At 40.6% G+C, this 27091-nt stretch overlaps 1 protein-coding gene across 1 annotated transcript in view; it reads right to left on the bottom strand.

The window, feature by feature from the left end:
* ITPR3 (inositol 1,4,5-trisphosphate receptor type 3) overlaps positions 1-27091 on the bottom strand; it is a 373063-nt gene that overhangs the window by 116234 nt on the left and 229738 nt on the right. Inside the window, exons 32-45 of the mRNA XM_073666508.1 lie at positions 24554-24679; positions 24313-24438; positions 23019-23139; positions 20363-20550; positions 19640-19788; positions 19344-19452; positions 15454-15544; positions 15012-15181; positions 11544-11715; positions 11160-11332; positions 10010-10210; positions 7159-7269; positions 3837-3932; positions 141-242 (exon numbers count right to left, since the gene is read on the bottom strand). Coding sequence (XP_073522609.1) covers positions 141-242; positions 3837-3932; positions 7159-7269; positions 10010-10210; positions 11160-11332; positions 11544-11715; positions 15012-15181; positions 15454-15544; positions 19344-19452; positions 19640-19788; positions 20363-20550; positions 23019-23139; positions 24313-24438; positions 24554-24679 — 1935 coding nt within the window. The remainder of the gene's footprint in view (positions 1-140; positions 243-3836; positions 3933-7158; positions 7270-10009; positions 10211-11159; positions 11333-11543; positions 11716-15011; positions 15182-15453; positions 15545-19343; positions 19453-19639; positions 19789-20362; positions 20551-23018; positions 23140-24312; positions 24439-24553; positions 24680-27091) is intronic.

The raw sequence follows: 27091 nt of genomic DNA, 5'->3' as shown, positions 1-27091 counted from the left end.
ACAAAGCAAAAAGACAACATTATATCACAAGTATTCATTTCATTATTATTTGCTGGTAACTAATTCAATAGACTATGCATAGAAATATAGTACTTCATAGCACTTACAAGGTAAGAAAAAAAAACAAATTAAGGTCTGACCTGCAAAGCAAGGATGTAAATGTTATGTCCAACTTCACGTGGTGACACATCAGAGCTGTCTCCTTCATCTTCTTGATAATAAGCTTTCTTGATAACATCCACCTAATTACAACATCTGAACTGTAAATATTCATATTGCTTTGGATACATTTAGATCATGACTTAAAGCGCACCTGTCAGCAGGATTGTGCTTAGTGAACCACAAACACTGTCAGGTGGGCACCTTTATACTGAGTAAAATGATACCTTTGTTGATGTAATCCGTCCAGTGGTTCTTTTATAATCTTTATTTTAATTTCTGACACAATGATATGCATGTGCTCTGGTGCTCTCATTATATATTCACGTATTCCTATCTCTGCCTTGTGACAGGTCACTGTGCTTTCAGTGACCTGTCTACTATTTTAAATACTGACTTTTTAATTTGTGTGACAAAATTAAATTTACATTCCCCAAAATGTCCGCCGCCGCCACCAGCGCATGCGCAGTAGCATCTCTCGTTTGCCGAGAGATGCTACTGCGCACATGCGGGTGCCATTTTGCTGGAGGAAAAAGAATTTGCCTGCAGCAATATGGTGCCGCGCGTGCGCAGTAGCATCTCTCGGCAAACGAGAGATGCTACTGCACAAGCGCTGCCGGCGGGGGCCATATTGGGGAATGTAAAGTATAGTAAAGTGTACTCATTTCACAATCCAGTACTTTTTATGTAAAATAGGGCGAGTTATTATAAAACCTAAAATACAATACAGCAAATAGATAAAAAATGATAAGAACAAAGGGTGACATTTATCATCAATATTATTTATTATTAATAGCAATAATAACACATTTAACTTAAAAGTCTAGTATTATTTTCTGTGGAGAGACATGTAAAGCACAATAGGGTCTTATCCTAATAGAACAAAGTGGGTAAACATGGAATCCTCATCAGTCGGGGTTGTGTATGATGTAAAGATAATAGCTGCTGCAGTAACCACGGGGAACTCGAGGTAATACCAGAGCGGGTCAATGTATTCTGCTCTGCTGGATAAGCAAAAAACAGGATCCAAGGACCAAGATGGATGTCCTGAAGGAGTTGGATTGACTTTGAAACACATTGACAATTAAACCACTTTCATCCATCTTGGTCCTTGGATCCTGGTTTTTGTTTATCCAGCAGCGCAGAACATTTCGACCCAGTCTGGTCTAACATAGTGTTATTTTCTGGCACTTTTACAACCACTTAAAGGGAACCTGACAGCACATACAGTACAGGCCAAAAGTTTGGACACACCTTCTCATTTAAAGATTTTTCTGTATTTTCATGACTATGAAAATTGTACATTCACACTGAAGGCATCAAAACTATGAATTAACACATGTGGAATGATATACTTAACAAAAAAGTGTGAAACAACTGAAAATATGTCTTATATTCTAGGTTCTTCAAAGCAGCCACCTTTTGCTTTGATGACTGCTTTGCACACTCTTGGCATTCTCTTGATGAGCTTCAAGAGGTAGTCACCGGAAATGGTTTTCACTTCACAGGTGTGCCCAGTCAGGTTTAATAAGTGGGATTTCTTGCCTTATAAATGGGGTTGGGACCATCAGTTGTGCTGTGCAGAAGTCAGGTGGATACACAGCTGATAGTCCTACTGAATAGACTGTTAGAATTTGTATTATGGCAAGAAAAAAGCAGCTAAGTAAAGAAAAACGAGTGGCCATCATACTTTAAGAAATGAAGGTCAGTCAGTGCGAAAAATTGGGAAAACTTTGAAAGTGTCCCCAAGTGCAGTTGCAAAAACCATCAAGCGCTACAAAGAAACTGGCTCACATGAGGACAGCCCCAGGAAAGGAAGACACAAGGAATGGACATTAGACCAGTGGAAATCTGTGCTTTGGTCTGATGAGTCCAAATTTGAGATCTTTGGTTCCAACCACCGTGTCTTTGTGTGACGCAGAAAAGGTGAACGGATGGACTCTACATGCCTGGTTCCCACCGTCAAGCATGGAGGAGGAGGTGTGATGGTGTGGGGGTGCTTTGCTGGTGACACTGTTGGGGATTTATTCAAAATTGAAGGCATACTGAACCAGCATGACTACCACAGCATCTTGCAGCGGCATGCTATTCCATCCGGTTTGCGTTTAGTTGGACCATCATTTATTTTTCAACAGGACAATGACCCCAAACACACCTCCAGGCTGTGTAAGGGCTATTTGACCGAGAGGGAGAGTGATGGGGTGCTACGCCAGATGACCTGGCCTCCACAGTCACCAGACCTGAACCCAATCGAGATGGTTTGGGGTGAGCTGGACCACAGAGTGAAGGCAAAAGGGCCAACAAGTGCTAAGCATCTCTGGGAACTCCTTCCAGATTGTTGGAAGACCATTTCCGGTGACTACCTCTTGAAGCTCATCAAGAGAATGCCAAGAGTGTGCAAAGCAGTCAGCAAAGCAAAAGGTGGCTACTTTGAAGAACCTAGAATATAAGACATATTTTCAGTTGTTTCACACTTTTTTGTTAAGTATATAATTCCACATGAGTTAATTAATAGTTTTGATGCCTTCAGTGTGAATGTACAATTTTCATAGTCATGAAAATACAGAAAAATCTTTAAATGAGAAGGTGTGTCCAAACTTTTGGTCTGTACTGTACATGGCTGAAATTATACAGCCAGCGTCTCCGCTATTAGGTTCCCTGTAAGGTTTTTTTTTTTTTTTTTTTTTTAAATTGCATAGCAAGTATTATTCTTGAATAACACCATTTTGTGTTGATAAAGGAAAAAAGAGCAATTCCTCAATACATTTTTGGGGTTTCATTATTAAGCATACCTGCGGTATAAATCACATGTTAATTTCATTCTGTACTATTTCATCAATGCCAAATTTTTCTGCAGTACTACTTTTGAAAAATAAAAACAACTTTAAAAAATATTTTTTTCAAAGTCACCATATTCTGAGAGCCATAACATTTTTATTATTCCACTATAGATGGTGTGTAAGGGCTTATATTTTACATGGACATCTGCAGTTTCCATTAGTACCAGACATAGGACTTCTACATTAACTTTATTTCCCCATTGTTGTTATTTTTTGTTGGAACATTCATCATGATGGATGAATAAAACATTCATGTTACGGTACGATCTTTGCAGCAATACCAATTACATGCACTTTTTTATGTTTTTGTATTTTTTTTACATAGTCAAGCATTTTTACTTGACATGTGATCAATAATTTAATAGTAAGCTGGAATATTTCTGTACTGCAGTGTGTTATTGTTGTCAGTGTAAAGCACAGATTGCAGACCTGGGAGGGTTTCTGTAGGGCTCAGCAGCTATAGGAAATCATTGACATCGCACAATCACATTATGGCGGCATCGATGAGTTGGCAGAAGAGGGACTGACCACCGTACATCATCTTTTGCAGGTTTCCTTTTTTTTCGCAGCAAGCTGGCTCAATCTATAATTAAAAAATGAGCCTTATTTAGCCCCCCCCCCACCTACTGCTCTAGCATTGCCTGACCCTGCTCACCCCCAACTTTGCTGACTTGACTGCAGCATGTGACCACTGCAGCTAATCAATGGGCTCTGCGGTCTTGTGCCATCTACGTCGGATACAGCTATATTCTAGCTGCATCATAGCCATATTTTTCAATACAACTAAATTAAGACAGTTTTGGACTCATAAAAAATCTAATATGAAGAGATGCTTACCAGTTCCTGTGGTCGCAAACTGAGAAGAATTCTTTCTGCATTTTCACTGTCATGACGACTTTCCATGAGACCTAAAAGCAGCTTTGACGCGTTGTCCTGTAAGTAGTAGAAGGTATCAAACAGAAAAAAGATTTAATATATGGGCTAATGAATCCTCTATGGAAAATGATAAGAATATTAAAAGGTATGGAAAAGTCCCATGACTATACGAAAGCACGAGGAAGAACTGATGTGGTTATTAACCCCTTGCAAAACAGCCAATTTTTTGTTCTTTCGGTTTTTTTGCTCTCCTTCTTCCAAGAGGCCAAACTTTTTTTTATCTTTCTGTTGACATAGTTATATATGAGGGCTCCTACCAATCTTTTCTACACTGACAAACTTAAATGGTTACTGCCATGCCTACAAACTTTGCATAAATCAATAGTATAGGTGAATTATAATAAATGTTGTATATATATTTTCAAGAAAAAAATGCTTATTTTACATCACTTGTGAGCCACTTCTTGTCTCCCCATGAACTCATCATTACATTTAGTCACAACATGTCTTACATCATATGTGTCACCCTGGCCTGGATGCCACAAGTGTAATTAAAGCTGTGTCTGAGAGCAAGGGGGAGGTTCTCTAGTTAGGGGAACATTAGCATGCAATGCCTCCTGTCTCAGGCCAGTAGGGGGAGCTGGCTGCCCCTATAAAAGCTGGTACTGGGGGCAGGGTTAGGGAGAACTTGAAGGCCTGTCTCAGGACTGAGACTTGTCCCAGAGGAGAACAGGGACAGACAGTTGTATTGCACCTAAGAGGAAGTGTGGCGGGAGGAGAGCCACAAGCCAGAGACGAGAGGCGAAGAGAGCCTGTCTTGGCAGATAAAAGACTTACTTTACCAGACTTTGGTGTCTGAGGCAGGGAGGATTCTACATCCCCCAGCAGAGAACCAGTCCGCAAGGGACTGTATATTCCTTGGCCTAAGAAGCCTGGAGGCCCTGCCACAACCGAAGGGACCAGTAAAGCCGTACCAGGCCAGGAGCAGAAAGGAACCCACGTTGCAGGCCATACAGGCGAGAATACACGGAGAGCTCGGAAACGTGGGCTGTTACCCTATAACGAGGAGATAGCCAGAAGGAGCGCAGAAAGCACGGTAGGCCTACACCCTCACCCTGACCAGGGCCAATTTCCCCGTTGCTCTCAGACATCCAGGTCCCCTCCTAGCTGGGACTGTTTATGGGTCAATTTACCTGTTTCAGTAAAGACCCTGGACTGCAACCTATTGTCTGTGTGCTCCTTCGCGCCTCCAGCACTACCGGTACTGGGACTCTCACCACCATCACTCCCACCATCCACTACACTGCCCTGGGGCCGCACTCTTCCCGTGGGGAGTCACACCATCCCAGCTGCACACCTCATCAGCCCCAGCGGTCTGCCTTGCAGCGGCGGTACCTAATGACCGCAAATCCACGGGTGGCGTAGTCGGACATAATCATCAGCGCATACCGGACTACCACTGGCCTGACCACCCTGAGCCACGGAACCGGGTTGCCACTACTATTCCCACCGTTTCCCTATTGCCCGGATCCGAGTGCCCCACGGCCCTGGGGGCGAGTCACATACACATGGAGACATCTTTCATCTGGGTCTAAACAAGTCTGCCTATCTGTTCAGCGTCATCAGATTAAAGCTGTCTATTAAAGACTATGGAGAATGGAGGGAGGCTGAGCAAGACAGGCAGAGAGACCAGCAGTGACGCAGCTTTCTAGAAAGTGTACCTGAAGTCAAGGCTACACTGCTCTATACTGCTTGATCTTACTTCTGTGTGCTACAGGAATCCATCACATCTCTTGTGTACTGTATATGTGTATTCGTCATGTACAAACATGGCATCTCATGCTAAAACGTCACCTGATCTAGTCCACTTTAACTACTTCCTATACAGTGTATGAAAAAGAAAGTGAAATGTTTGTGTCTGGTAACCGTTAGATTTAGTTTACATAGCTTTTATTCCACCAACATATTTCACATGGCCAGATATGGATGACCTACCCTTAGGAGAATCAATGTTCATCTGCAGTAGCTGGCTGCAGCTCCTTTCTGGCCACTGCTTCTAACAAGTGATCAGTAGGGTGCTGGGAGATGGAACTCACCCATCTGAGTAGGGTGCTGGGAGATGGAACTCACCCATCTGAGTAGGGTGCTGGGAGATGGAACTCACCCATCTGAGTAGGGTGCTGGGAGATGGAACTCACCCATCTGAGTAGGGTGCTGGAGATGGAACTCGCCCATCTGAGTAGGGTGCTGGAGATGGAACTCGCCCATCTGAGTAGGGTGCTGGAGATGGAACTCACCCATCTGAGTAGGGTGCTGGGAGATGGAACTCACCCATCTGAGTAGGGTGCTGGGAGATGGAACTCACCCATCTGAGTAGGGTGCTGGGAGATGGAACTCACCCATCTGAGTAGGGTGCTGGGAGATGGAACTCACCCATCTGAGTAGGGTGCTGGGAGATGGAACTCACCCATCTGAGTAGGGTGCTGGGAGATGGAACTCATCCATCTGATACGGATAACCTATCCAAAGTATAGTCCATAGGTGCTTCTGACTATACAGGAACACGGTTATGGAAACATCGGACCATTGCTTTTTGATGTTTCAATGGTAAATATCTCCCACCCAAAGTAGTTCAGTACCCCATAGGCTACAATGTGCTCAACATAAAATCACCCTTTTTTGAGAGAGTAATGGATGGGGCAACAGAATACACAGGCATTCTACATGAGCCATTCATTTGTTTCTTGTGCATTATTCATCCTGCTACAAAACAGCCTTGATAATATAAATCTTTAATAATAGCCCTAAATGGTCTTTTAGAATAAAATGACGTGCAGACTCTCTGCTGGTTATTTTCAAGGGCTTTTGTTTTGCACAGATTTATGAAGACCACAAAACACCAACAAATCCATGATTTCATTCTGAAATGATTATCATACTATTTCTCATACATTAAGCACAAAGCAAACTAAATGCAAACTAAATGGATAACAAATCGATTACCCTAACCAGACCAGAAATAATTGATGTTGTTCTATTCCTATAAATCTATGTAAAGTATGATGGCATTTTTATTATAAGTGGAATGCCCTGCGATACTTCTATGCCAAGCATGCATCCTAAACGTTGCAACAGAAGAGTACCACCATGTGGACAAACACCGAAAAATGCTATTACTAAGCAATTGATCCTATTTTCCTGACAAAAGACTATACATGCATTTCAATTACATAGCACTATTAAGCATATAGCTGTGTATAACATATAGCTCTGTATACCATACCTTCAGCTGTAAAACCAAGTCCATCCTATATTTACACAAAGGACTGATGTCATTTAATATTAAGGCTGTTATGATATCAATGCCATTGGAGTCATGTGTCACTATGCAACTCTGTAAAACAAAGTAGAAATATCATGTTTAACACATTTCTTATGGGGTTTCTACCATTTATGAAAGTTAACTCATTTCCATAGGGTAGGAGATGACTTATTGATCGCTGGGTGTCAGACTGCTGGGACTACCCCATTCCAGAGAAAAAGGTCATTTACAGAGCCCCATCTGAATGAAGTACGCACACTTCTGCTACACTGGTTGTCTTTTGTACTGCCAGAGATAGCCAACTACAGCACTCAGGGGTGTAACTTTCGCGGTCGCAGAGGTTCCCAACTTGACCAGGCCCGGCAGATCTGGGGGCCCACTCTGCAGAAAATCAGCTGGCCCCCCTCAGTGAGAGAGGCGCTGCGCTGCTCCTGCACTTTCAGTAGAAACAGGTGGGCAGCGCTGGGCTCCGCCCCCTCCGGCCTCTGCCTGTGGCTCCGGCCTCTGCCTGTGGCTCCGCCCCCTCCGGCCTCTGCCTGTGGCTCCGGCCTCTGCCTGTGGCTCCGGCCTCTGTCTGTGTGACAGTGTGCTGCTGCTGAAGATAAATCAGGTGAACGGCACTGGCAGTCTCTGGCACATAAAGTATGTGTGGCAGAAGTTAGTGCGCCTCATCCCAACAGAACAAATAGCCAGCATTTCATGGTGTCCAGCTGGTGGCATTTCTGCAATATATCTTGTTATCTTAATGTAAAGTGTTAAAATTGATGTATCACTGAGCTGTCTGGAACACATTGGGAGTGGGGGAGGGGGTATGAGGCGTAACCACTGCATTCGCTATAGTTAGCCCCTTGCTTGTAAGTGATATAAAGTGGGAGATGTTCCTGTGCACATAATTGATATCATAGTTAATAGAAAGATCAGTTCTATTGGAGGTGAAGTTTTCAGTAAAAAGTAGATTCTTTATGGACATGTGGAGGTAATCAAAGAGGTTGGTCCAAGGGAAACCCGAGTGGTGGGTCCAGAAACCACTCTACCAGTCATGGCTCTGTCCAGCGGCGCAATGACCGGTTGCCACTGCGACTGGGCCCAGCGGGTCAGGGGCCAAATGACGCTAGTAAAAGTTTCAACTGGATGTGCGTCCACAGATGCACATACAGTTGAAGTGTATTGCGGCGTGCAATACACGCTGTCGGCCAATCAGAGGCCAGCAGCTGATGTTGGCGTGCATGTGACAGGGCAAATGGCAGAGAAGCTGCTGGCTTCACAAGAGGACGCACGCCGCGCTGGAGCAAAGGAATGGTGAGTATTTCTTTTGAAAAAAAAATAAATAAATCAGTATACTTTTTACAATGACTGGTGCATTATTCTTTATAGGACGACTATGAGAGTGCATTATATTTTATAAGATGACTACAGGGGTGCATTATACTACTATGGATGACTATGGTGGTGCATTATACTTTATAGGATGAATATGGGGGTGCATTATACTTCTATGGATGACTGGGGGTGCATTATATTTTATGGATGACTATGAGGCTGCATTATACTTTATGCATAACTATGGTCTGTGCATAATACTTTATGGATGACTATGGGCTTTGCATTATACTTTATGGATGACTATGGGGCTGCATTATACTTTATGCATGACTATGGTCTGTGCATTATACTTTATGGATGACTATGGGCTTTGCATTATACTACATTGATGACTATGAGCTGTGCAGTATATTATATTATATAGAGTACTATGGGCTGTGCATAATACTAAATGGAGGAATATGGGGGTGCATTATACTTCTTCTATGGTGCCCCATGACTTCTATGTATGCTCCTGGTGAGCATAATGGTTTATTTCTTCTATACGTTAAAGAACAACAGCAGAATGGGGGACATATATATCAGGATGGGGGTTATATATACCAGGATGGGGTCCGGAATAAGGGACATATAGCAGAATGGGCGATATATATACCACAACAGGGCCAGGATTAGGGACGTGTATATACTAGGATGGAGGGTATATATATTTTTTATTCAGAATGGGGGGGGCCGGTCCAAATCTTACATTGGGGCCCGTCAGACTCTAGTTACGCCACTGACAGCACTCATCTGTTTCCTGCAGTCCCATATAGAATTAAAGGAAGGGAGATGTGCATTCTCAGACGGGCTCTGCAGGTCTTATAAGAAGTTTGGATTAGTGGAGGTCACTGTCTTGAGACCCCAACTAATCACTAGAATGAAGAGGCAGAAGCATGGTGCCCCTTTGATGTGCTTTGCTCAGCGGAACCTCAGAGAGGCATGGTTAGTGGTGTACAAGCAACCCACTTTCTATAAGAGTGTATACTCCTCTGCTCAGCTCTTTAATGATGAGACATATAAAGCTCATGCCCCCTAGACCCTTCAGACTCTCTAGGCTGAACCTATCAATATCGATAGTTTCGGAAGTCAAGACTATTGTATATGGGGGCCCTCGACTCTCCCTTGACAGATGTTGGGGGAGATAAGGATCATGCATGCTAATCCTTTTGTTTTGTAAGAGATAAGCTACCAGAGATGATGGCTCTTGGGTATGGGATAGTCCGGCGAGATAGCAGTCAGATGAACAATGGTTAGGCGGATGGTTCGGCTGGCAGCTATCTAAAGTGAAAACTGGGCTTAAGTTGATCACTTTGGCGGTACTACACTTGGTGCAGGTCTAGATACCCTAAAATAAAAACAGCTTACAGCTTACATGTCATTTTAACATATCAGAAGTTTTTCTTCAGGTGATATCTATTACTAGTTAATGCCAAAGCATGTGACATACCTGGTTCTCATGGCAAGGTCCTTGGCAATATTCTGTGAGGGTCTCCAAGGTCTGGATTATAAGAGCCACATTTTTTTCATTAATGTATAGACCTAAAAGACCAAGACCACCTGTGGTGCTCCCACACATGATATCCAGGAACTGTAAAGTCTCACACACTAAGTTGTAATTGGTCTTATTATTCTGATTCCGCAAGAAATTCTGATGGAAAAATGGGTAATTTAAAGTGAGCATTTACTCCTGCAATTAATGGAAAATATGCTTCCTATCCTTACCAGTATGAAATGTTAACATTACTGAAGCATATATTATGACCTATAGACCGCGATGCTTCTTTGGACAAATATTTGTCTAGTCTAGTTTTTGTTCATCATAGAATTTCAAATTAGGTCTCAAGAACACAGCCAAATTACTAAAAGGAGCCATTATAGGGCACCGAAGGAAGTGTATTGGGCCTTTACTATGCCTCTTATTTCATACAGAGTCATAGTGAGATCCCATACAAATCCAATTGTGGTAGGCATCATCATTTGAGGAATGTTCTGGGTTTTTCCATCCTTGAAGCATTATGCCACTGTAAAGAAAAAAAGCAAAGCATTCCCAGCAGGGATAACCAATTATGAGACAAGACTAGGCATCCTATTTAGGTAAGGTATTTAGGTAAGCCAGAAGCAGGTAGATATGCAGCTATATAACAATTTTACTGTAATCCCTCACTTACTGATAGAAGAACTTGTCTGATTATGCCACACGTACTGGACGATTATATGTGACGTTTATGCTCATGTTACATCAGTATCATTGTCTATATTATTGCTGAATTATTAAAGGGCTTGTAGCATAAATGAAAGTCCTCAAAAATACACAAGATAGGTTATAAGTTGTCCACCATTTCCAAAAATGTGGCTAGAGTGCCCTGTTTGAATAGAGCGATGGTCCGGCATGAGCATCACAGCTTTACTTATTGCCTGTGGGAATATCGTACTCAGTTGCTCTTGTGAATAGGTGATAACTTGCATTTACCTTTAGGTTACAGTGATTTCTAAATAGTTAAATACTATTTTATACATTTATATTGTAAATACAGTACATTTCAACTAATATTAATGAGTGATCAACTTGACTAATTATGTTAAGAACTCCTGTTTACCTGCAGGTCTGGGTTGTGGTTTTCACACAACAGTTGAAGAAATCTCAATATGGGTTCCATAATTAGTACAATAGGACCGACTTCATTACCTTCACCAAGCTCTCCCCCTTCATGTCCTTTGCGATGGTGGGGTCCTCCGGTTATGGCCTTTGAAGAAGCAGGCACCACAATATCTTACAAGAAAAAGGTATGAAAAGGTTAATATTGTGAATTTCACCAGCTACCTATCCTGTCTGTCTTAATCCACACAACATGTTATCTCACAAATGTTATTATATCAAAATATATTGTTTCCATAAATTATCAGCGTATGCAAAGAAAATCAACGTTCAGATTTATTTTAATACTTTGCGCCTTCTGTCCGCACGTTCTGCTGTAAGTTACCTTTTGTGGCGAGAGTTTCACCTGTCTCATTGGGTTCATTTGACCCTAGATCATTCATGTTTACGGACATGGTAGATTTGATTTCCTGCTGAGCACTTTTAATTCTTTCAAACAAGACCTTGAAAAACTTTTCTGACTTATTGTCACCCTTCATTAGATTGTAAAATGAATTCTGGAAACAAACAGATATGTGAATGTCATTAATATTTCAGTGTAAAGATAAACATTGTGCTTTTGCGTATAAGTGTGTTGCTTCTCAATTCAGCACTGATTCTAACTCAATACATAGGGAACAATGCAAGGGGAAATCACTTGTAAATAAGGGAAATGTTGTTTTGTGCATGTCTCTTTCCATATGTCTCAAGTTAAAACACTTGAAAGATTGGGTTCAAATAGTTTTTTCATTAGTTGCCTCCAGTTTTCACTTATTTAGTCCATATTGTGATTCACATAAGACAATTAGGGGGTTTAGTCCAAAAGCTGGCAACGCATTCCATTCTGCAATAATAAAGGGGTGGTCTGAAACGAATATTGATTTTAATCCTAAATGTCTAGTCATTGTATTAATCTAATTGTTTTTCCAATACACTTTAATTTAAAAGTCCTCTCTCTCTAATTGCTTTATTTTTTTTTTACCTACCGTACATCCGTTATGATGACATTTCATTTGAGAATTCCCAGTGCATGCTGGAATACTGAAACGGGATGTCAGTAGGGGGTCAGAAGCCGCGGTCACTGCTGCAGCCTCTGTCCTTACCCTGAAACTAAGCGTCATCGGCTACGTCTGTTCAAGGGGCTGGGATGGTCCCAACTCTACTGAGCATTCACTGATTGTCAATTGTAAAGTATGCTCAGTCAGAGCTCTCTAGTCCCTGTGCTATATTATTTTAAATGCACAGTGACAATGCGCCCCCACACCTGCTCTAATTGGAAGTAACAAGCTGTCAACGCACTGTTAGTGTGCATTGTAAGAAGAGAATGTGGCAAGCAGAAAAAGAAGAGAACTGTCCCGCTCCAGAAACAGACATCACTTTCGGGGGTGGGCTGGTCTCTGCTTGCCGTGTACTCCCCTTACAATGTGCATTGACAGTGCACTCTGTTGCCAGCTTGCAAAGGGAGCTCACTGTCACTGCACATTGAAAAGAATATTGCACAGTGACAAGGTAGCTCGGACTGGGCATATGTCGAAAATGACAACAGACACATGCTCAGTAGAGTAGAGACTAGACCATTCCCTGAAATGGATATCACTGATGATGATTTATGTGAGGGTGCGGACAGGATCACGATAAGGATCACAGCCTCTGCTCCCTGATGACATCCCGTTTTAGTATCCCAGTATGCACTGGAGATTCTCAAATGAGATGTCTTCAAATCGGAAGTAGGTAAAAAAATTAAAAAAAGCAGTTAGGACTTTTTACTTCAAGTTTATCAGAGAAAAAAAGATTAGATTAGTACAATAAACAGATATACATTTAGGATTAAATTTAATATTAGTTTCGGACCACCCCGTTAAGCAACTGGTGTAATGCTGTACTGTGTCAGTTAGTGATACAACAACTGCAAAAATAAAGGAGCAGCACAGGCTATTGCTGCCTTCACAGTATTTCCCTACACAACAATAATAATAATTTTTATTCCTATAGAGCCAACATATTCCGCAGCACTTTACATTTTAGCGGGGAATTGTACAGCCAATAAAATACATTACCAAATAACAATTATCACATAAATCAACAGATATAAAGAGGAGAGAGGGCCCTGCTCGCAAGAATACAAACTATGAGATGGTCCTAGGTAGCCACTGTTCAGGAGGCTACAGACCGCGCCATTCTTTCAGCTAAGCAACTCACCGAAAAGGATATAAAATACAAAAAGCTTCACAGAAAAAAGGCAGCTGTATTTACCAACATCAGCTCAGAAATTCTTAAGCATTACAGGATGCAGTTGGCCCCCATGATAAAGGCAAACAGGTGCAAAATACATGTGAAACAACCACTCGCACGCCTATCATTCACGTTGGAGGTGGTTGCCTAGTATTATAAATGCACACGGATATGGCTTGTATAAGACGCCAGTCACACAGATGTAGTGCACAGTGTCTGGCTAACAGCCTACTAGATCAGGCAGGCTGCCCAGCACTATGTTAGTTCCCTCCCCAACACACCAGGGACAGGCAGCCCAAGTTTCCCCATCGACCAATACCTCATGCATTCTTTACATCTTTTTGTTGCACATTCTTTCATTTTTCTACAGGATGCATCTGGGCCTTTTATTGTTGGGTCAGGAAACTTTGGGATGCCTGTCCCTGTGGGATGCACTTATTGATCTTATTCTTCTATAATCTTTCAGCTGAGCTATAAATCCCTGCACTGCATATGTCAAGGTTTTCAGCTGTGAAGGTGATAGGCCAAAGTCCCTACCATTAAAGCACACCTGTCAGCAGGATTGTGCTTAGTAAACCACATACACTGTCAGGTGGGCGCCGTTACACTGATTAATATGATACCTTTGTTGATGAAATCCGTCCTGTGGTTCTTTTATAATCTTTATTTTCATTTCTGACATAATGAGATGCTCGTGCTTCGGGGCGAGAGTTTGGGGAGGTGCTTTATGTGATGCTCTGATTGTGTATTCATATCTCTGGCTTCTGACTGGTCACTGTGCTTTCAGTGACCTGAAAATTATTTTAAATATTGCCTTTGTCATTTCTGTGCCAAATGGCCCCCACCGCCATTTTGCTGGAGGAAAAAGAATTTGCCTGCAGCAATATAGAGCTGTGCATGCGCAGTAGCATCTCTCGTCAACCGAGAAATGCTACTGCGCAAGTGCGGGTGGCGGGGGCCATATTGCTGCAGACAAATTTATTTTTCCTCCAGCAACATGGCGCCGCTAGCGATGCTTGTGCAGTAGCATCTATCGGTAAGCGATAGATGCTGCAGCAATATAGCCCCTGCCGCCCGCGCAGTAGCATACGTGGCGCCATATTGCTGCAGGCAAATTATTTTTCCTCCAGCAAAATTGCGCCCGCGCGTGAGCAGTAGCATCTCTCGGCAACCAAAACTTTCACATTTGCCACAGAAATTACACAGGCAGTATTTAAAATAGTAGGCAGGTCACTGAAAGCACAGTGACCTGTCAGAAGGCTGACATAGGAATACATAAGCAGACCACCAGTTACAGCCCCTCCCGAAAGGCCGCCCCGAAGCACGAGAATCTCATTATGGCAGAAATGAAAATGAAGATTACACAAGAACCACTGGACGGATTTCATCAACAAAGGTATCGTATTAATCAGGGTAATGTCACCCATCTGACAGTGTATGTGGTTTACTAAGCACAATCCTGCTGACAGGTGCGCATTAATAATGTTATATCTCAGTGACAATCAATAACAAAATTAGATGGTATTATCCATTTTTGTAAGTATTAAATTAAGAGGCCACAAGTTTCAAAGTTTTTAAATACCTGTATTTCTGTGTTACCACCGTCCAATAGTCTAATGGCCAATAAAATACTTTCTTGAAAGATCTTATCATTCTTGGAACTCATTATAAGATCAGCCACAAGTTTTGTTGCTCCCTCTCGGTCCAGTTTACATTGAATTGGAGCTATTATAGACCAATCCTGGTCCTGACCTGTCAAGGAAATTGATGATATGATTTCAGTCCAAAGTGTCATAAATAAAAAAAGTGAAAATATATGATTGTCTGGGGAAAAGTATATTATTGTTATTAGAACTATACTGCTAGAAGCTCTAAATGGTGGTCATAAAAGTTTAAACAATAGCATTTTACAGCTCAAGGGTATGAATATGGGTTTTATATACATTGTAGACAATGCTATTCCTGCACTAAAACTATAAGGATCTAGAAAAATGCTGATTTATTAGGAAGGAGAAGTTCATTACCCATGGCGGAGATATCAGTGGTCTCGCCTTTAGCACTTGACTTCTTGCTTTGCAGATAATTATTTAGAAGGGTTTTCCTTAGTAAATTTCCCTATAGGGACAGAAGAGAAAATCAAGTCAGACAGAGAAGGAGGAAAAGGTAAATTGCAGGATTCATTTATAAAGATATTGAGAATCTGTGTAGTAATAATGAACATGCTGAGCTGGTGGAGATGCAGGTTATCTGTAAACTGATAATGAACAAAATGCTCTACATAATGAAGCTGAGCACCATTAAATTCTTAAAGTGAAATTGATGCGCAGATTTAATTATAAACACTGAATTAATCATTTTGTGAATCCATTCTGGTTTACAAAACATGTGCATAATACACTACATAGTAGTAACTGAATTATAGCTATAGTGCTAGTATTTGTATTCTTGCTCCAAAATGACACCTGTTCAATATATAAAATACAGAGCTTATGACTATTGGCATATACAGTTGAAACCAGAAGTTTACATACACTATATAAAAAGACACATTTGCATGTTTTTCTCAATATCTGACATGAAATCAGAAAAAACCTTTTCCGTTTTAGGTCAATTAGGATTACCATAATCTGTAATAGTCAGCCAAATGCCAGAATAATGAGAGAGAGAGAGAATGTTTTAAGGCATTTTTATTACTTACTGCAAAGTCAAAAGTTCCCATCCATTTCATTAGTATTTGGTACCATTGCCCTTAAACTGAATGACTTGGGTCAAACGTTTGGGATATCCTTCCACAAGCTTCTCACAATAGTTGGTTGGAATTTGTACCCATTCCTCCTGACAAAACTGGTGTAACTTATCCTGGTTTGTAGGTCGCTTTGCTCGCAGCCTTTTCAGCTCTGCCAATAAATTTTCAGTAGGATTGAGATCAGGGCTTTGTGATGGCCACTCCAAAACATTGACTTTGTTATCCTTAAGCCACTTTGTTACCATTTTGACTTTGGGTCATTGTCCATTTGGAAGACCCATTTCTGCCCAAGCTTTAACTTCCTGGCTGATGTCCTGAGATGTTGCTTCAGTATTGCCACATAATCTTCTTTTGTCATGATGCCATCTATTTTGTGAAGTGCACCAGTCCCTCCTGCAGCAAAACAACCCCACAATATGATGCTGCCTCCCCCGTGTTTCACAGTTGCGAAGGTGTTTTTAGGCTTCCAAGCTTCTCCCTTTTTCCTCCAAACGTAACGATGGTCATTATGCCCAAAAAGTTCAATTTTAGTTTCAGCAGATCACAGGACAGGTCTCCAAAAATGAAGGTCTTTGTTCCTGTGTGCATTAGCAAACATTAATCTGGCTTTTTATGTTTCTTTTGCAGTAATGGCTTCTTCCTGGCAGAGTGGCCTTTCAGCCCATGTTGATGCAGTACTCGTTTCACTGTGGATATTGACACAATCTTAGCAGCTTCCGCCATCATCTTCACAAGCTCTTTTGCTTTTGTCCTTGGGTTGATATGCACATGCTGGACCAAAGCACGTTCATCTCTGGGACACAGAGCCCATCTCGTTCCTGAGCGTTACGATGGCTGGACTTTCCCATCTTGTTTGTACTTGCGTATAATTGTTTGTACAGATGAACGAGGCACCTTCAGGTATCCTGAAATTGTACCCAAGGATGAGCCAGACTTGTGCAAGTCCACAATTCTCTTCCTGATATCTTGTCTGATTTCTTTATACTTTCCCATGATGTTACACAAAGAAGCAGTGTGTTTCAGGGGTGCATTAAATACATCCACAGATGTTGCCAAAAAACCTATCAGAAGCTTCCAAACACATAAAATCATCATATGGGCAGTCCAGAATTGTTTAAAGGCATAGAAATCTTGGTAACAAAGTGGCTTAATGATAACAAAGTCAATGTTTTGGAGTGGCCATCACAAAGCCCTGATCTCAATCCTATTGAAAATGTATTGGCAAAGCTGAAATGGCAGGTGCGAGTGAGGCAAAGTTTGACCCAAAGCAACGTTTGACCCAAGTCATTCAGTTTCAGGGCAATGGTACCAAATACTAATGAAATATATGTAAACTTTTGACTTTGCAGTAAGTAATAAAAATGCCTTAAAACATACTCTCTCTCTCTCATTATTCTGGCATTTGGCAAATATTAAAAATCATGGTAATCCTAATTGACCTAAAAAGCGAAAGGTTTATTCTGATTTCATGTCAGATACTGAGAAATACATGCATATGTGTCTTTTTATATAGTGTATGTAAACTTCTGGTTTCAACTGTATCAGTAAGCCACTGGGTATAGCAACATACTTTAAATTACTTCTTTGGCCAGCAGTAAGTTGCATACAGTTAGTGTGTGTTTGTCCACCAGTTAGTGTGTATTGTATGTAAAACAGCGCATTCTTCTCAGCTAACTGGCGGAGAATAGCCATTTGAGGCATTCCTGGACACTTGAACAGTACAATATTCGTATGCCCTTCCACGGCTGATAACTGGAATTTTGGAGTCTGTTTAGTGTGTGCTATAAAACATCTATGCAAATAGTCAGGCCTCTGACTAAGCGTCAAACCGGAGTAAGACTTTTAGGCCTTGCAATTCTCCTCTGGGAAATTAAATATGAAAATAGGTATTTATCACTTATCTAGTTGTGATTGTAAGAAAGCCCATTAAACGCTGGGTATATTTCTTGAACAATCGAGGTCTAAGGGGTAACGTTTCTCCTTGTGGAGAGTGACATACCGGCTCTGGCATGTCAAGGTAAGGAGGCTCATTAGCCATGCAATGCTCCTCTGGGAAATTTAATATGCAAATTGCCTCTTCAGAGAAAAAGAGGACTTGAACTCTATAGCGCCACCCAGCAATCCTACAAGTCACAATCAATTCTGATTTAGCTTTTATCCTAAGCCATATTGCACGACTGGTTAAAGGGTTGATTGTGACTTGTTGGATTGCTGCTTCCAATATGTGGCGCTATAGAGTTCGGGTTCTCTTTTTCTCTGAAGAGGCAATTTGCATATTGATCAATCTAATAATTTCACAGCTTTGCAGGTATTCACCATAATTCTGCCTTTCTGAGTAGTTTCATTTCATGATTATTTTATTTGGCTTGCTGCAATACTTCAGCATGGGCTATGCTAGTCCTTTGACGTAACAATTCAAAAATGAGAGTTTTCCTGCAGTTATTGTGCAGATTTATATGTGTATAAAGAATAGTACTATATTAAAAACTTCCTAACCTAAGCTTTATGGCCTGTAAGAGTTACAAGACAGTTCCTCACTTACTAATTTTATTCATACTGTTGTTATTCCTTAGGCTCTTAAGCTGCTCTAAAGTAAAATTATAGCCAAATAAAAATGTTCAGTTGTACAAAGAAAAAGTTCAATGTACTTTTCAAATGAGTTTGATGTAAAATATTAAGTTAAAGCAAGGGTTTAAGGGCTCATGCAGACAACCCAGTGCATTTCAGTCCTTAATACTATGTGCATTATGGAACCTCTACAAGAATGCTTACTTTGATCTATGGAATAAGATGGAGCCTGCTGCCATAATTTTAAATGGTAGTGTGTACGCTCCACACAGAAATACATTACCATCATATACTCCAAATACAGTGGGGTTCATGATGCTCTAAGACTGCCCGAAGCATTTAACTACATCACTCTTACATTCCCCTACAATATTGCTTGATGGAACATATAGATGTATCTTTAGTTTATACCTTTATCCTTTTATGCAAATGGTTTTCACAATACAAACCTTACTAAAACTGCAGAGAAAGCAAGTGCTAGTTCCCTTCTAATGTTCGAAGGCTTTGGAGTCTCCCAGAATCCTGGATGCTTTCTCCATCTTCCTAGTTGTGGAGTTATACTGGTGAGCTATATACTTTTCTTTTGCTACTTCTACTTACCCGGTCCTCATAGTTATTTTTCTTCACCAACATTTGCTGTAATGTCCGTAAAACTTTTATGCACAGCTTCTCTTCGCTGGACATAAGATTTTTGGTGTGCTGAATAAGTCTGAAAAATGTAGAAAACAGAACTAATTAAAAAATACAAGCAAAATACAAATATTACAAAAAAAAAAATAATAGACTAGTATGTACCAATACGGTGTCTGTAAAATCAGCCCACCAATCACTTACTGCCTATAAGTATGTGAACGCGTTGTGATACACATTAGTTCTGTTACTCGGTGTTGTCTTACTTTGAAATGAAGCCCCCACTCTCACATCGTGAACGAGGGTCCGTTCCTTCAGCAAACAGTAATTCAGGGTGATGCAGAACATCAACAAGAACGGACTGTTCTGCTTCTACAAGCGGCTTTAGCTGCTCCTCCAGCACATTTATTATATCCTGAAGACAAAAGAAAGGGGTCAGTGTAGTACAGGTAAGGGGGCTGGACCTCTACTGAACGTCACACCTATTGTATAGAGAATAAAATAGAAATACAGTGTGCCATTTATATGCTTAGTAAGAGAAGACTTACTAACATAGTGTGGTGTATAGTAAGCTGCAGGTCACACATGCTCAGAGCAGCCAGTCCTTAACATAGTGATTCTCTGGTCACTGTAAAGAAGCCCACAGAAATAGCCGTCTACCCAGCTTGCTAATTCTACGGGCTGCTCTGAATGGAGTGGTGACACTATGCAGACCCCCGGATGTGGGACAGCCACTGAGCATGTGTGACCGGCACCACTCCGCTCATCAGGTGGATGTGCACATTACTGTACCATTTCAACACCAAGTAAATGCCATCATTCATTACTTGTCTGTTTGTAGACAGCATGTAAACTGTAATATTTACATGATAATAATAATATTAGCTTGTGAGAAGACAATAATTGCTATTACCATACTGGCTTTTCTAAGACTTTAATTGTGACAGATTACAGTCCATGCTTTCCACCTACTTCTCCCTCATACTGACCTGTAATTTTTCTACAATATTCTTGTAGTCCCACTGATTCTGTGTGGCAGTGACCCGAGTGAAGGTTCTTGAGGATGTTGCTTGCTTGTAGGTGGGCTGATTTCTTTGAAGGGAACTTGATGAACTGTTCAGTAAACAACTGACGTGTGAGTCTAAGTCCATGGGAAGGGAAATGTTGCGGCTTTTTGCTAAAAAGTGATAGAAAAAAACGTAATCAAAAAATAAAATAATATCTCTGCATTTCGCAGCAATCTTATGGGGAATCTGTCACCAGGTTTTTGCTATGTGCTCTGAGAGCAGCATGATGTAGGAGCAGAGACTCTGATTCCAGCTATGTGACTTTTTAGGCTGCGGATTGCTGTTTCAATACAATCAATGCTTTATCAGCAGGAGATTATCACTACAGGACAACTTGCCAAACCCGCACCCCTGATTAGCAGCTCTGTCACTATAGAATACACCCAGAAAGCTGAGGTGTGGGCGGGTTATACGCAGATCAACAAGTAAGCTCTGCTAGATCTGCAACAGCAAAAACTGTAACTATATCACAACTGCTGCACCCCGTAAACTAAACGACACAAAGCTGGAATCGGCCTGATGGTGCTGTCAGATTACATAGCAAAAACCTGCTAACAGATTCCCGTTCAGGTACCTTTGCACATAACATTCTGTGTTGCATTTTTTTTGGCTCAAATAAATGCATGTGAAAAAAAGCTTTATTTTCTGGCCAGAATAACTTAGGTTGTTATGTAAAAAAAAGCAACAAAAAAACAGCAAAAGAAAAAACCCCAAAAACAAAAGTGACAATAACACATGACTTTTGGAGGTCTATGAATAAAACATGCCACAAATGGTAAAAAAAAATGTTGTGTTTTTGAATAATAAAATCAAGAAAAAACAAACAAGACAACTACTGCAAAAAATGCTAGTAAACTGAAAAAATGGGCTTAAAAATGCATTGAGTTACTGCAAGGAATCCTTACTGATTAACTGAAAATCCTCATACAGGATTAATTTCTTTACATTACATTTATTATTTATTTGTGTTTGCTAAGATATTACAGTGGCAACCAATAGTTTTTTATTTTTTTTTAAAGTGTGATTACTTCTGTCTTGTTTTGTGATGCCATTTTCCTGGTGATTTTAGTAAACCGGAAGCAAATAAGGACAAAAATTGTGTTTGAAGTTGTTTTATCCCTTTATGTGTTAGTTTTTAACATCTGCTGTGCGAAATGTTTGCCATATTTTATCATGGTTAGTCAAATTTTGCCTAAAATTATTTTTTTTTTGTGTTTGTGTTTTTAGGTGAAAACATGTCAAAGACAAAGCCAAATGTATCACCAGTGGTCAGGAAGCTTATTATTCTGAAAGTGAAGTCAGCAAAAAGCCAAAAAGAGGTAGCTATGGAATTCAACTGTTCTCAGAGTCCTGTGTCATGTATATTAAAGAAAGAAAAAGAAGGTTACGGAACAGCTGACAAACCTAGAAGTGGACGATCACAGAAAACTTCCTCCAGAGTTGATCACAATAGTAAGAAAAAGTTAGTATCTGATGTCCATAAAAGTGCTGTACAGATTTCACATGAAATGAACGAAGAATGTGGGGTCAAAGTGAGTCGCCAAACTGTGGTGCGACGACTAAGAACAGTAGGGTTGAATGCATGAGTTCCAGTCAAGAAGCTTTTCATCTCTGCAAAGAACCGGAAGGTCCAACTTGAGTTTGCCAATGGAAAGAGACAGATTGGTCTGAGGTGTTGTGGTCTGATAAAGTTCAGTCAGTTTAATAGTGATGACAAGCACTATATATACTGCCCAATTGGAAAACGTAATGATGTAAGGTACCAAACACCTAAAGTGAAATATGGTGGTGGCAATGTCACGATTTGGGGCTGCTTTTCTGCACCTTTCATTGGCCCTCTACATAGAATTAATGGAAATAAGAATGCTACCATGTACAAGGATATACTGGAGAATGTAATGCTGCCATATTGAAAAACCAAAGTAGGCAGGGGATGGAAATTCCATCAAGACAATGATCCTAAGCCACACATCCAATTAAGTCAAAAATTGGTTAGCAAAGAAAAATATTCGCCTGTTGCAATGGCCAAGCCAATCGATTGATTTACACCCTATAGAGCACATTTGGGATGAGTTAGGGCAACAAGTTGGGGCCCGTACCCATAGCAATAAAGAATGAATTGTTTGCAGATTTGCAAATGGAATGGCACAAGATCCCTCAAGATGTCTTGAATACCCTAGTGGCTTCAATGCCCCGTTGGTGTGGAGCAGTAATTAAAGCAAGAGGTTATGGTATAAAATACTAAGTTATAACATTGTAACCAATGAATTACTATCTATGTTGTGATCAATAAATAGTATATGCAAAACTTTTGGCAGTCAGTTTTCTTTAATTAAATGACAATACCTATATTCAAAAGGAATTTGGTTAAAACTAAGGTCTTGCATGATGACAACTTCATGCACTTTCAATTCATATTATCATTATTATTAATTCATCACCAGTGAAATGGCATCACAACAACCTGATAGAAGTAATCACACGTTTAAAAAAAAACAAAAAAACTTTTGGTCGCCACTGTATGTATACCAGTAACTAGTATAAGGCAGCCCATTTAAGATAATGTGAAATTTCTTACCAACCACGGCCAAGGCCCTTATGCAAGCTTCTACTGATCCTTTATATTGCTGCTGAAGCCAGGGGCACTCAAGAAGCCGAGCAGTTGACTGCAGAAGCTGGACTACTATTGTTTGATGAGTCTTAAAAACAGTAATTGATTAATATCATTTTATATTTATATATTATCATTTTCTAATACACAAATGTACTTGCACATATAATTTGATATGCTGATAACAGTATTTTATTTAAAGACAACCTATCACCATGTCAAAAATTGCCCTTTTTTGCCCATATTTTATTACCAAAGCTCCACTCAGTATTCTTTTCTTTTTTTTATTTAATCCACCTTATAGTTTCAAAAATATACGGCTTTTAATTTAGTGCTAATTTATTTAGTCTTTACCAAGGAGGCGTTGTTCAGAGTATTCTCTGGGGTCATGTCTTTAGGGTGCTCTGCATTATTAACCTATGAGCTATGCCCTTGGTAAAGATCTAAAAATGAGCAGTAATTAAAACGTCCCAGATCTCTGGAACCATAGGGCAATTTAAAAAAACAAACAAACAAAATACTCAGTTCAACATTGAGAATAAAATAAGAGCAAAAACTATATAGTTACCCTTCAATCTAGAAATTGGTGAGGATCTGTTGTCTTGGACCAACAACAATCTCTATGACAAATGGGTACAAAAGACTCAGTGCCTTTTTGGCTCCTAAAGCATAGCCAGCCTTCTTCAAGAGCCTTGTATGCACTTAATGGGGTTGACTATCCCTTCTCAATCCCAATGTTTCCCCCCCAGTAAAATAACACTTATACTCACCTCCGATGTCGGCGTCGTTACAGCAGTGTTGGCACTAGCTCTCCTGGGTATTGCATGTCATTATGTCACACAATCCCTGTGGCCAATCAGCAGTGGTTTCACTCTCTTTTCCTATGCACTTAACTGACAGGAGGAAGTGAGACCTGCTACTGCTCTCATTTCCTCCGGATGTCTTGATTTGTCTGAAGGAGGAAAGAGTGAAGCCAGCACTGATTGGCCGCAAGGAATGTGTGACATTGCAATGTCATGCGTTCCCAGGGAGAATCGGTGCCGGCACTGTTCCAAATGAGTATAAGTTTTATTATTTTACTGGGGGGTGAAACATAGGGATTCGGAAGGAGTAGTCCGAGTAGTGGACAACCACTTTAATATTTCCATTTAATCATTTCTACAATGCATATACAGCTAGCTTCCAAAAGCCCTCAAGACCCAAAGAATAAGCAAAGCAATACAGAATGTTAATATGGATTGTGCTGTGTATAATCTCATACCTGTAGAGATGTGCTGTTCTCTGAAAATGGGGAGTTAAAGAATGATCTTATTGTTTCCAAAACCACCGTAAGAACATACTTTTCTAAGGTAGGGTCTGAAAGACGTTTCTCACGCTTATTACATACCTGGGAGAAGCAGAAAATGTAGATATAATAGTTCTATTAGTGTGTATCTAAATTTTTTTTTACTAAAAATGACATCTATGCCAAAACTAAAAATCAACATTTCTCGAATACCTACTTGAGCCATGTCTAGAATGAAGTTTTCAAAAAGGGTCCAGATGTGGTTGCTTGTATATATTTCTTTCATTTCCACCTCTGTGTCCACATAACAGTGATTTACAAAGTTCACGTAAGACAATTTTACCTTTGAAACAAAATAATTCAAAATAGTTAAACATAAAATGGAGAAATGTTAAAAAAAACCAATGGAAATACAGTGGGTACGGAAAGCATTCAGACCCCTTTAAATTTTTCACTCTGTTTCATTGCAGCCATTTGGTAAATTCTAAAAAGTTCATTTTTTTCTCATTAAAGTACACTCTGCACCCCATCTTGACTGAAAAAATACAGAAATTTAGAAATCTTTGCAAATTTATTAAATAAGAAAAACAGAAATATCACATGGTCATAAGTATTCAGACCCTTTGCTCCGTATTGAGTAGAAGCACCTTTTTGAGCTAGTACAGCCAAGAGTCTTCTTGGGAATGATGCAACAAGTTTTTCACAACTGGATTTGGGGATCTTCTGCCATTCTTCCTTGCAGATCCTCTCCAGTTCCATCAGGTTGGATGGTGAACGTTGGTGGACGGCCATTTTCAGGTCTATCTAGTGATACTCAATTGGGTTTAGATCAGGGCTCTGGCTGGGCCAGTCAAGAATGGTCACAGAAATGTTCTGAAGCCACTCCTTTGTTATTTTAGCTGTGTGCTTAGGGTCATTGTCTTGTTGGAAAGTGAACCTTCGGCCAAGTATGAGGTCCAGAGCACTTTGGAAGAGGTTTTCATCCAGGATATCTCTGTACTTGGCAGCATTCATGTTTCCTTCAATTGCAACCAGTCGTCCTGTCCCTGCAGCTGAAAAACACCCCCATAGATGCTGCCACCACCATGTTTCACTGTTGGGATTGTATTGGGCAGGTGATGAGCAGTGCCTGGTTTTCTCCACACATACCGCTTAGAATTATCACCAAAAAGTTCTATCTTCATCTCATCAGACCAGAGAATCTGATTTCTCATAGTCTGGGAGTCATTCATGTTTTTAGTTAGCAAACTCTATGCGGGCTCTCATATGTCTTGCATCGAAGAGAGGCTTCAGTCGGGCCACTCTGCCATAAAGGCCCGACTGGTGGAGGGCTGCAGTGATAGTTGACTTTGTGGAACTTTCTCCCATCTCCCTACTGCATCTCTGGAGCTCAGCCACAGTGATCTTGGGGTTCTTCTCTACCTCTCTCACCAAGCCTCTTCTCCCACAATTGCTCAGTTTGGCTGGATGGCCAGGTCTAGGAAGACTTCTGGTGGTCCCAAACTTCTTCCATTTAAGCATTATGGAGGCCACTATGCTATTAGAAACCTGGAGTAATGCAGAAATTCTTTTTTAACCTTAGCCAGATCTGTGCCTTGCCACAATTCTGTCTCTGAGCTCCTTGGGCACTTCCTTTGAGCTCATGATTCTGATTTGGTCTGACATGCACTGTGAGCTGTGAGGTTTTATATAGACAGGTGTGTGTCCTTCCAAATAAACTCCTATCAGTTTAATTAAACATAGCTGGACTCCAATGAAGGAGTAGAATCATCTCAAGGAGGATCACAAGGAAATGGACAGCATGTGACTTAAATAGGAGTGTCTGAGCAAAGGGTCTGAATACTTATGACCATGTGATATTTCAGTATTTCTTTTTTAATAAATTTGCAAAAATGTCTACATTTGTTTTTTTTCAGTCAAGATGGGGTGCAGAGTGTACTTTAATGAGAAAAAAATTAACTTTTTAGAATTTACCAAATGGCTACAATGAAAAAAAGAGTGAAAAATTTAAAGGGGTCTGAATATTTTCCGTAACCACTGTAAATATTAGAAAATGAATCTGCTTTGAAATAAAGGAAATCACTTTTACAATGGCACGTTATTTTAAAGCATATTTATTTTGACCTCTTTGACCGCTTACAATCTGGCTTCCGACCGCACCATTCCACTGAAACCGCCACAACTAAAGTCACCAACGACCTACTAACCGTCAAATCAATGCGACACTACTCTGTCCTCCTCCTCCTGGACCTATCATCTGCCTCTGACACAGTGGACCATTCCCTTTTACTACAGACTCTCTCATCTCTTGGCATCACAGACTTGGTCCTATCTTGGATCTCCTCATACCTAACAGACAGGACATTCAGTGTCTCCCACTCACACACCACTTTCTCATCTCGCTCCCTATATGTCGGTGTCCTCCAAGGTTCAGTTCTAGGACTACTTCTCCATCTACAACTTTGTGCCTGGGACAGCACATAGAGTCTCATGACTTTCAGTATCACCTCTATGCTGATGACACACAGATCTACCTTTCTGGACCTGATATCACCTCCTTACTAACCAGAATCCCACAATGCCTGTCCTCCATCTCATCTTTCTTCTCTGCTAGATTTCTAAAACTTAACATGGATAAAACCGATTTCATCATATTTCCACCATCTCATTCAACCCCTCCAACTGACCTATCCATCAAAGTCAATGGCTGCCAACTCTCCCCAGTCCCGCAAGCACGCTGCCTCTGTGTAACCCT

The sequence above is a fragment of the Phyllobates terribilis genome, unplaced genomic scaffold, assembly GCF_046119375.1.
Source record: "Phyllobates terribilis strain yellow unplaced genomic scaffold, ASM4611937v1 Scaffold_2__4_contigs__length_985480577, whole genome shotgun sequence".
Lineage (NCBI taxonomy): Eukaryota > Metazoa > Chordata > Amphibia > Anura > Dendrobatidae > Phyllobates > Phyllobates terribilis.
This window is presented reverse-complemented; position numbering and strand designations above follow the sequence as displayed.